Source organism: Lagenorhynchus albirostris, chromosome 11 (genome assembly GCF_949774975.1).
Source record: "Lagenorhynchus albirostris chromosome 11, mLagAlb1.1, whole genome shotgun sequence".
Lineage (NCBI taxonomy): Eukaryota > Metazoa > Chordata > Mammalia > Artiodactyla > Delphinidae > Lagenorhynchus > Lagenorhynchus albirostris.
In genome coordinates, this window is record NC_083105.1 from 53,681,979 (window position 1) to 53,694,032 (window position 12,054).

Genomic DNA, 12,054 nt, shown 5'->3' on the forward strand with positions numbered 1-12,054 from the left:
TTAATATTCATGACTACTCATTTTCTCCAAAAACATTTTTTCCTCTTAGTGATTTACCCAGTTTCCCAAGCCAGAAACCTGGGAGGTATCACAGATTTCGCTTTCTACATTATAAAAAGGTCACTGTGCCCTGGTAATTTTACCTGCTAAATCTCTCTAATCCATACTCTCTCTTTCACCCATGTCTACCACAATGCAAGCCACTTTCTGTCTACCCCTACTGCTACCTCAGTGCAGACAATCATCTCTATAAAATTTGCTCTCTATGCCTCAATCTCAATCCCCTCTAATTCTTCCCTTCAGTACTGTTACTGTAATGTTACTGAATATAAATTTGATATTACTCCCTCTCTTAAAAAGCCTTAATGGCTTCCAATCACCTTCAGCATGAAATTTCTTTTACGTGGAATACAAACATGTGCTATTTCCTCTGCCTAGAATGACCCCCTTCTTCTCTTGGCTGGCTTCTACTCATCCTATAAAGACTCAGCTCAGGAATTACAAACTCGCTCTGACCACACTTCTAGGCTCAATTAGATCCCCCTCATCTGTTTCCACAGAGTAGTGCCTGCAAACAGAAATGACCAAAAAGGTTTTATTCGTTAAATACATAAAACCTCAGAGTTTCCTGCCTCTGCAGGCCACTGAATATCAATTACACCAAAGTGATTTTACAAAGTTTTAAAGTAATTTTTAAGACAATGAAAAAAACTTTTCATACAAATATTCCAGAACAAATTAGCTAGTATGCCTACACTAAAAAAAAAAAGGCTTCCCTGGTGGCGCAGTGGTTGAGAATCCACCTGCCAATGAAGGTAACATGGGTTCGAGCCCTGGTCCAGAAAGATCCCACATGCCATGGAGCAACTAAGCCCATGTGCCACAACTACTGAGCCTGCACGCTACAGCCCACAAGCCACAACTACTGAGCCTGCGTGCCACAACTACTGAAGCCCACACGCCTAGACCCCGTGTTCCGCAACAAGAGAAGCCACCACAATGAAGCCCGTGCACCACAGTGAGGAGTAGCCTCCGCTCGCGGCAATTGGAGAAAGCCTGCACGCAGCAACAAAGACCCAACGCAGCCAAAAATAAATAATAAAATAAATAAATTTATTAAAGAAAGAAAGAGAGAGAGAAAGAAAGAGAGATAGATAAAGAAAGAAAGAGAAAGAAAGTTATACTGCTGAAGCATGAAAATTCGTATTTAAGGAAAATAAGGAGAAAAAAGAGGAAGGACTATTGCTGTTATTATTTAATTACTATATTATAAAATGACAAAATGATATTATAGCCACTATAAAAACAACTTAATATGCAAATTGTTTTGTAAATGAAAACAATTAAGTTGGAGAAAACTGTAGAAAATCCAAAGATAAGTAATAAATATCAGTAAGTAAGACATTATCCTTTATCAACACTCTTTTCTTCTGTTTTTGTAACAGATTTGAAATCTTAAAAAATCCAGCTTATTATTAATTAAGAAAAATATTAAAGCCAAGCACTATGGCCAAAAAGGTAGAAATTATTAAAACTTAAAGACTAAACATAGAATGTCTCACTTCATTCTACCTTGTTTATAAAGTAATGGAGAGGGACTTCCCTGGTGGCACAGTGGTTAAGAATCCGCCTGCCAATGCAGGGGACATGGGTTCAAGCCCTGGTCCGGGAAGATCCCACACGTCGCTGAGCAACTAAGCCCGTGCACCAAAACTACCGAGCCTGCGCTCTAGAGCCCATGAGTCACAACTACTGAAGCTCGCGCGCCTAGAGCCTGTGCTCCGCAACAAGAGAAGCCACTGCTTGCCGCAACTAAAGAAAGCCTTCACACAGCAAAGAAGACCCAACGCAGCTAAAAAAAAAAAAAAAAAAAAGTAATGGGGAAGGAGACAACCATTCCAAAGCACATATGCAGTTAGCACTGTATTGTATTAAGTTCTTGAGTAGGCTTTTAAGTAGTTCAAAATGACTATTTTGCAGATAATGTTTGTGAAGATACTGGGAGAATGTTAACCAGCAAATCAGTATACAGATGGAAAAGCTTCTTATACATAGAAAGGCTTTGCCTTAGGGTCTACCAAGCATACCTCTCCCCTGACCCCCACCCTCCTAAAAAATAAATACTACTAAAAACTTACCAGTTCTTTTAAGAACAAAAGTCAAAATACAGCACTGCTATCAAATTACCAGGGAAAATTTAATTCAACCAAAATATTTCTTGAAAGTCAAGCCTCTCTCCTAAAAAAACATCACTATTAGGCTAATGACTTCATTCTTGTTTTACACTTGTGACACAGTCAAGGTTTTTTTTTCAATTCCTAAAGGACTGCCCTAAGCATATTAAAAGTGCCACTGGTTAAGAAGTCAAAGTTCTTATATCCAACAAATTCTTGTGGAGCCTGTACTATACACAAAATTATGTATCAGAGATAATCACACCAAAAGTTACTTTTGCCATAACCTAGAAGACTAGGTGCAATTACTAAATACCTCTTTAGCTAAGGTTCAAGTAAAAAAAGCTAATGAGCTTTATTGAAAGTTCCTAGATTAGAAAGGGACTGAGTTTTAGAACTTTGTAAATTAACTGTTTGGAGCTCTGAATGCATTTTCCAATAGAAATAATGTAATAAATGGCAATTAAATCCGCAAGCCAGCCCACAAAAGCCTATGATACAGAGGAATCACAATTTTTATATGAATTATAAGAACTGGGAATAGCCGGTTCTATAAATTATTGTTAAAATTACAAAACAGGATTTGAAATTTTCTAATTTCCTTACAATTAGAACAGCCTATTTCTTTAAAATTATTTAAAATGGCCAAATTGTTTTTTTGTGTGTTTTTTGGCCAAATTCTGTAAAATACTTTTTATAACTTTGAACAGATCATATAGAGAAAATAATGAAAATCGATATCACAACAAACTACTGACTGAAATAAAACTTATAATAGTCATCTTTCCAAAAGTGGCACATCTGGTTTCCATCATTGGGTAGGTAATACTTTCTTACTTTATTAAAAAAAAATACTAGATGGAGTTTGTTGAAGAATGATGAGACCAAAGCACTTACAGAAAAGTTACGGTTACTTAGAAGTCTAAAATTCAAACTTTATTGGGTAAGTTCTAATTATGAAATTGCAGGTACTCCAAACTACATTAAATAGGAAGAAATATAAAATAATTGCTTTTACAAAAATGTCACTGAAATATCTTATTTCAGAAACGTGAAAAGAAATTGAGTAGCATCTTTAAAAAGTTTAAGAGAAATAAAATGGCATCTTAAGATAAAAAGCCAATAGAGACTAAATGTTAATAATTTCAATTCAGGAACTATTTGGAGAATTTAATTTGTATATATTATTAACTTGAGCCTGTTTAATAATACGCTTTTTCCCTCTTAAGACTTTCTCATCATAATGTAATAAACCCACTATTTAACCCTCTTTTACATCAGAAAGAAAACTGAAGCTCAAAGAGGTTAAGTAAGATGTCTTTCTGTTTTGCTAGCACTTAAATTCAGGTGTATTCTATTTGACTCTAAGCCCAAACTTCTCAGTACAGTATTGCTCATAACAAGGCTTAAATGACTCCTGTGGCTCTTCACTGTTTGTCCTAAGTCAGGTGTCTCTAGATAATTGAATACTTCATGAGATTGGTAAGAGTTAAGCTGCATGACCCATGACAAAGAAGGAAAGCTACTTCCAATTGAGCGATATATACTATAAACGCAAAGGGGCACAGACTGTACAACAACTATGATTATTAGTTTTTAGAAGCAACGAACATAAGTTTCTGAATCCTGCCGTGACCAATTTAGTGTTTGAAAACGGCCAGAAAAGGGGAGGGTGCCATACACCTAGCTGAATTCGCTGAATCGGCTCAAGCCGCGAACTTCGTTCCTAAATCTGGTGGACAGGACGGTAGAGAAAATGAAAGCGCCTCACACTCGCCAAAGCAAACTATAAAAACGCTTGTGGAAAAAACCACCGGTTCGTACATGTGGAAAGGTGGAGGGCCAAAGGGGAATCAGACAGGGCTGGAGGATGCAAGTGAAGGACGGGGTCTAACAGGACCGGCTATGCTCACCGTGCCTTCTCCCGAAGTCGCCCGAAGCTTACCTCCTTGACAGGTGGGAATTTCTTCTTGCATTCCAGGGACAGGGCCCGCAAGTCGCTCTGCATATTCTCCAGCAGCTTCTTAACCGCCTCGGGGCTGTTGGTGCCAGACATGATCCACCAAGCTCCGTGCCAATTTCTGAGCGGCGCAAACGAACTCCGGCACCTGTCAGCTCCGTGGGGCGACAGGCAGCTCCTTCCAGGAGCCTCCGGCCCTTGGGCTGTCCGCCTCTAGGGCTCCGCGAGGGCTCGGCCCAGCCTGGGCAGCGAGCCCGAGCGCCCCCGACAGCCTCCTCGCAACTCCCCCGGCTCTTATCCGAGGGGCCCCCGCAGTCGCCCCGCCCCGCTAGCCTCCGCCGGCTCTGGCAGAGGAGCCCACAAGGTGGGCAAGTCCCTCCCGCTGACGCAGGCTGGGCCACACCGGTTGTCACCAGCCAAGCTGGTGAGAAGCTTCAGCGCTGTCTCCCCAGACCTCCCAGACTCCCCGACGCCATTAGCCGAGTCGCCCACAATTCCGAGCGCGGCCGGGACACGTCAGCTGCACTTCCGGGCACCGCGGCCACCGCCTCCGCCGCGGCCAACCCGGGCGGCGAGCCTCAGGCAAGGCGTGGCCAGGGGCGTGGTCACGCTCCGGGCAGGCCCGGATCAGGCCCGGGGCGCTTCCCGGGGTCCCCGCTCCCGGCCTCCGAGCCGGCTTGAGGCGCAGTTTGCCTCGAGATTCGCTTCCTTTTAGGTGACAGGTGTCTGAATAGAGCCCCTGGTACTCGTTGTTGTACCTCTTTGCGTATGTTTGTGTTAAATTGTATTTCGGTGTAAACAGTTTGCTTCCTTTCGGATTAATCTTCATTTGTCTTGTCCCTCTTCATTTCTGCCTCTTCGAATCTCGGGGCTAGTGGCCCCAAATCAACGCTTACCTTCTGTTAATTTTTTCCCCCTGAGGACCTAAATTGCAATTCCTCCACAAAGTTGTACAAAGCATGCTGGTGCACTTACTGCGGAGCCGTCACTTATTTTCCTAATCTGTAAAATGGAACATTAAACTGCCCTCTATTCCAAACCCTCCGCTGGTTTTCCATTTTGCCCAAAGTAAAAGCCAGAATTCCTCTTTTCACCTACCTGGCGCTCTGCGATCTGTCTCACCTCCTTTACTGCGTGTCTGTCTCCTCGCTAAAATGAAAGTTTCAGAAGCGTTGGGTTTTTTTGTTTTGTTTTGTTTTTTTCTGTTTTGTTCCCTGCTGTATCTCCAGTGTTTAGAACAGTGCTTGGCGCAAAGTAGGTGATCGATTAATATTTGTTGAATGAATGGATACCCTACTAAAAACAGCATTTTGATGCTCAAATAAGGAACCCATATAAAAGCCTTCATTAGGTCTGAAGTGCCAAACACATGGGAGGCAAAGATAAACAGAAACGTCATCTGTGCTTCTACGAAGATCCAGGTCACTATACTTTTGTCCAAAACATTTTGCAGCTAATGAGTAGGAAGCAAAGAAAGGTAGAGGGAAAGCCTGAACCAGGGTAAAGGTAGGAGATGAAGAAATGAACACCTTCAGACAACTGAGCTAATGACACCTTTACAGGACGGAAGACAGGGACCTATGAGATTTTCAGTGGGCGGCAGTGTTGGTTGGAAAATAAGAAGGCCTTGCACCACAAGTTATTTGTAAACTAAGCAATTTTTCTTTTTTTTCCTCTGAGACAAAGCAAAGCACGGGTGAATAAAGGTGGCAGATGAGGTAAAAGTAGGGAGGTCCTAAAACAGTAGCTTGGATCATTTGTGCCTATCACACAACTTCTGGGAAATTTGACAGCTGTATTAGAAGATGTGAATTTAGCTAAAAAATAAAAACTTTGGCAGAATTTTCACAAAGGCAGCCACATACAATATGCAAAGGAATGGGCACAGCTGTATTCTACTAAAGCTTTATTTCCAAAGTAAAAAGAAAAAAAAACTTTGGCAGAATACAGGAATATGTGGCAGATGTTATTCTTGAGGTCCCAGGGAGCTTTTTAAAAATGAGCCTCTAATAACTGGCCTAGTAATCTATGACAAGTGTCCCCAACTCCCCAGGCCATGGACCAATACTGGTCCACAGCCTGTTAGGAACCTGGCCGCATGACAGGAGGTGAGCGGCCAGCGAGCAAAGCTTCATCTGCCACTCCCCATCGCTCCCCATCGCTCACATTACCACCTGAACCATTCCCCCACCCCATCCGTGGAAAAACTGTCTTCTACAAAACCAGTCCCTGGTGCCGAAAAGTTTGGGGACCGCTGCTCTAGGATTGAGATCCCATCTAGTGCCTTTTCCTATGTAGCCAATTTTTCTATTGAAATTTATTTGTTTTTTTAATAAATTTATTTATTTTTGGCTGCTATGGGTCTTCGTTGCTGTGCATGGGCTTTCTCCAATTGTGGCGAGCGGGGGCTACTCGTGGTTGCAGTGCACAGGCTTCTCATTGCAGTGGCTTCTCTTGTCGCGGAGCACAGGCTCTAGGCACTCGGACTTCAGTAGTTGTGGCACGTGGGCTCAGTAGTTGTGGCTTGCAGGCTCAGCAGTTGTGGTGCATGGGCTTAGTTGCTCCGTGGCATGTGGGATCTTCCCGGACCAGGGCTCAAACCCGTGTCCCCTGCATTGCAGGTGGATTCTTAACCACTGCGCCACCAGGGAAGCCCTATTTGTTTTCATTATTAGTAACTTTGGCATGATTTACTCAAAATCAATCTTCCTAGAGTCTTTTACATCTCTATTATATATAGTTGAGGGAATGCAGTTGGAATTCATTAATTAAAAGTGACACAAAATGATTTGAAACGCCAAAATTTTCTTAATGTGTAACAATTACCTATATCTAGTATTCTGTAAATTTCTTTAAAAAAAAAACAAGAACAAATAGTTTTCCACTTACATATGCCCAGAGAGGCTGTATTGCCCCAGGAACAATGCATGACTTTATTCCAAAACCAAGCAAGTTAGCAAAGGTAAAAACAATTTTTGGTTTCACAAGTTAAGAAATCAGATAAACTCAGGAGTTAGCATTCTGAAAACAGAATCATTTCTCTTTTAGTACCAAAAACAAATTTTTCAAATATGTATTATTGTTTTCGGGTATATCAGGAAGTACTTTTAAAATTGTAGCACACCTGTAAATGTTGGTATGAGTGTAATGTGCCTACAGAATCTGTCTTCATTGAACATCACACTAATAAATGCCTGATAAATGTAACCTTTTACTACCATAAGTAATGCTTTTACAGCATTATCAAATAGTAGCTAAGCCTCAGGCTCTCAAGTCAAAAAGCCCTCCATTTGAATCTCTGCCCTGTTAGTTACTATCTGGGTGACTCCAGCAAATTATTTAACCTCTCAAATTTTCAGTTTCCACTTCTTTATTTATTTTTAATTTTTAAATTTTATTTTATTTATTTTTTATACAGAAGATTCTTATTAGTCATCAATTTTATACACATCAGTGTATACATGTCAATCCCAATCGCCCAGTTCATCACACCACATCCCCACCCCCCCGTGGCTTTTCCCCCTTGGTGTCCATACGTTTGTTCTCTACATCTGTGTCTCAACTTCTGCGCTGCAAACCGGTTCATCTGTACCATTTTTCTAGGTTCCACATATATGCGTTAATATACGATATTTGTTTTTCTGACTTACTTCACACTGTATGACAGTCTCCAGATCCATCCACGTCTCAACAAATGACCCAATATCATTCCTTTTTATGGCTGAGTAATATTCCATTGTATATATGTACCACATCTTCTTTATCCATTCGTCTGTCGATGGGCATTTAGGTAGCTTCCATGACCTGGCTAATGTAAACAGTGCTGCAATGAATATTGGGGTGCCTTCTACTTCTTTAAAAGAAGAAAATACAAGTGCCATCTCATGAGGTAGTTCTAATATCTAAATGAGATATTGCAGGTAAAGCACAATACCTAGCACACATTAAGTGTTGAGTAAATGTTTTAAATAGAAAAAGGTAACTTTTGAGGTCATTACTCACGCTAAGTGTTTTATTAACTTCTAAATAGACTTAATTATCAACAAGTTTTAACTTTCTAGTTGAAAATTAGGAAACCCATCTTTTTCTGAGCCTTTGTTATGAATCTTTTAGAAAGTTAATCTAACAATGAGCATGTATTCATGTGTAAGAAGAAAACATCTAATATCATTCTGAAACATCTATCTCAGTTTAAGGATGACATACAAATATTACTCAATCTACCTTGCTAGTTGTTCAATCCCTGAGATTTCGTCATCATTCATTTATTCTCCTCTTGGACTTTTCTCTCTTTCACCTACTCCATAAATATTAGTATTTCCCAGGATTCTGTTCCCAGCTCTCTTTTCTTAATTTATCCTCCCAAGTGATCTTATACACACCATGACTTCAATTCCTACCAATCCATTGATATCACCCTATATAACCTCCATTTTGACAAATACCAATAGAATGTCCAGATTAACAGAAATACCACAATAGGGATAACACTTGGATTTACATATCTAAGGGATACAGAAAGGAATATAGTTGTAATATCAACCAAGATATGAAAGTGCAAGCTTCTAGACCTTCCAAATACTCAGACCTTCTGGAATATATAACATCAGACCTTCTGGAAACTTTACTTCCCCTTCAGTCCTAGCCTTATATACGTAAAGCTAAACCGGTCCTATACATAGCCTTCTGAAGAGACTGCCTCACCTAGGCAAGGTAACTCATCAATCTCAGAGTTATACAATGTACAGTGTGATAGCTAAGGTGCAGTACAGAGGATATTCAGATATGAACAAATCCTATATTCTCAGCTTCCCTAGGCTAACACAGCCTAGTCCAAGAGCATCCCTAAAGTTAGTGCTAGGGAAATAAAACAAGAAATTGTTATTCAGATATCTCTGAAATTCATGATATCAAGCCCTTATACACAAGATTATAACTCCAGAGCTCTTGTGTGAGATCCAGATATGAACATTCCACTGCCTACTGGACTTCTTTACCTGGAAGTTTCACCGGCACCTGCCACTCCTCCCCATAAAGGAGTCGGTCCTCTTCATACGTCACATTTCTCAATGAAAGGCATCACCATCCATCTGGTTGCCCAGACGAGGAAACTAGGAATCAGACTTGATTCTTCCTTCTCCCTCACTGACTACATCTAAGCTGAATCAAATTCTGCTCATTCATCCCTCTTCGTAATCCAATTCATCGATCATCCATCACCATCTCTCGCTGATTTAAAACAGATTCCAAAGTATAATCTCTACCTCCAGTCCATTTTCAACTTATTTCCACATTGGTCCCAGGGTCTTCTTTCTGAAATGAAAATGTGAATCCCTTTTATAATTATTGTTTTCAGATTGAACTCCAAACTCCTTTTCATGGTGTACTAGTTAGATTATTTTTAGATACCTCAGGCAGTAGGGGTTCAAAGAATAGTGCATGAGAAAATGAGAGAGAAAGGAGTTTCAACCATAAAGCCAGGCCCCATGGGAATATAGGAAAAGCTTGGCTTCAAAGAGCCTAGAATGTAGTTTGAAAACTAGAAAAACCTTTGGTGTCCATACTGCTTGATTGATCTTAGCAGCAGATGCATTTTGCTTCCGTCTCCCTTGAATGCTCAAGTATTACCAAGACACAGCTACTCTATGTTTCTACTAATATTTCTCCTGCCTCTTCCAACCAGTTATCTCACTCCAATTCTACGCATCAGTGAGATTCTGTTTTCTTATGGCTTCTGCTTCCCTGTGTCTTTTGCTACCTCATGGTCTTTGCTGCTTTTCTTATTTCTCTGTGTCTGTTTAGCTTCTGTCTCACTACCCTACCAACTACATATGTTCTCTTTATGTGTCACATTCATATTTCTAAAGAGAAAGAATCTAAGTAGTTCTGCAAATCACATATATATGGTATATTCCTATTTTGCTGTGCCTTTTGCTGGACCACCTCATAGGTCCAGAAAGATTACAGATTAACTGTTTTTGGAGCAGGGGACACACCTGGTTCAAACAGCTGTGGTCAAGGGTGATGGATCTATGTGGTCAGGGGAAGGGTCTCATGTGGTACAGAACGTGGGCATCTGTGCTGAAGAAAATGTATCAGAGATCTGTTAGTTGAATGAATTAATAAGAAATTTTATTTGCAAATGTGTTTGTAAGTGCTTTCTTATTCACTTTTTATCAATATTATATTTTAATTATTGTTTATAATCTAAAGCATTTGGAGATTAAAACTATGTTAAACTCATAATTAATAGCTATTGTGAATTTAATTTTAGTTTTATTTTAGTCTCACTCTGTTATTTTTCCTTTGTCATCATTAATTCTCTCTGAATTATTTTTCCTGAAATCAATTCATTTCCACAGTTTTCTTTTTCAAAGAATTTTACTTAGTCCAGAAATGGTCTTTAATGCCTCTTGGCACATACTGTCTGTGTACTTCTTAAAGAATATTCTCAAAGAATCCCTTAAGCTTTAATTTTCAGAATTAAAAATTATAACTTGCTGGCTGGTCTAAATTACATACTACCTGAAGAACACAGATGATTTCTTTACACAATAAGAAAATGATTATGAAAGACAAATTGTGAATAGAGAACCTATAACCTACTATTTCAAACATCATGTTTCTAAATGTAAACAATAAGTTGTTTATATATTACTTATGCTTACTTTCCAAAATGATTTTTTAAACATTTTATTTTCTGTCTTTATTGTAACCTCTTTACGAACATAAAATGATTCTTACATATGGCCCATCAGAATTTGGTCCCTGTTGTGTGGAATGGCAGTAACAATGAAGTAACAATGAAGGAGCAAGTTTTTTAACAAGATAGCCATCTTCACTGCAAAACTGCTCTTAGTTGGTCCTTCCCAAAATCATTGTATCCATCAGCTACCAGAGTGAAAATGGTGCAGAAGTAGTTCTGCTTTGAGAAAGAAGAGGGAACAGTCACCTCTGATAGATGTCCTCCACTCCTAGCAGTTCACTGAACGTTTTAACCAGCCGAGGCAGGAGTGGCAGTATATAGATTTGCCGGGTTGTTTCTATATTACAGAGATTGAAATGCTCCACTGCACCGTTTTCAGGGTCCAGTGGATTAAACTCTTTCATCCTGTGATGATGCATTCTCTAGAGACATTTAATATTAACAAGAAATCATTTTAGAGATATTTCTTCTAATAGTTGTTATTTCTATAGCATCTTAAAGCCTTGTCCTTTATTCTTTCTTTCAATCTTGTTCCTGAGGCCAAGACCACACTGTCTGGTTGACCCCAGCTCCTTTCAGTCAGTTCTCTCATTGCAGGGCTCACACTGGAAACCCATATGATGGGGGCTTCAGGCCAGCTTATCCTTCATAACCTTCATTCTGAGCTTGTTTCTCAAACCTGACTCTGTCCTTTGACCCCCGCCTTCCTGGCTATATTAAGCTGGGTTCCCTGGGCGCAGACCCTAAGGAGAGATTTGTGTGCAAGTAATTTATTAAGGACATGTTCCCAGAAGAAGCCAGTAGAGAGTAGGGGAAGCAGGGAAATGGAAGAGACCAATCAGGCAAAGCCCCAAGGAGGGCAGGGGAACGTTAGGGAAGCCTCTAGGCAAGGGATCTGTCTCATGTACATCAGCCACATCAGCCGTTGGCCAAAGGCTCTCCCAGGTCTTCTGGCTCTCCGTGTGTAGGAGGCAAAGAAACCAGAAGCCCAAGGGCAGCTCAAGACGCAAAAGCACACTGAAAGGGGAGTAGAGAAAACAGCACAGGCTGCACAGAAATGATGAAAGCAACAGATCTGGCAGAACGCTTCACTACACTGTCTTACTGGGCCACTGTCAGTCATTCCGTCCTCTAGATCAAACCATCCCTGAGACCCTCTTACCCCAGCCTCCACTGTTGGAGCAGTGCTCTCCCACCAGGCATATGCCAGCGCA

At 40.4% G+C, this 12,054-nt stretch overlaps 1 protein-coding gene and 1 long non-coding RNA gene across 3 annotated transcripts in view; both read right to left on the reverse strand.

Annotated features, from left to right (window-relative positions):
* MON2 (MON2 homolog, regulator of endosome-to-Golgi trafficking) overlaps positions 1-4,405 on the reverse strand; it is a 120,741-nt gene extending 116,336 nt beyond the window's left edge. For both annotated transcript variants that reach the window (XM_060165669.1, XM_060165668.1), the window contains exon 1: positions 4,120-4,405. In XM_060165669.1, coding sequence (XP_060021652.1) covers positions 4,120-4,230 — 111 coding nt within the window. In that variant the 5' untranslated portion in view covers positions 4,231-4,405. The remainder of the gene's footprint in view (positions 1-4,119) is intronic.
* Positions 4,406-7,790: 3,385 nt separating this feature from the next.
* Positions 7,791-9,484, reverse strand: LOC132529661 (uncharacterized). The gene is made up of 2 exons (XR_009543527.1): positions 9,132-9,484; positions 7,791-7,942 (listed from the first exon to the last, which is right to left on the reverse strand). It is a non-coding gene; the product is annotated as an uncharacterized LOC132529661 (long non-coding RNA).
* Between the last annotated feature and the right edge of the window lie 2,570 nt (positions 9,485-12,054).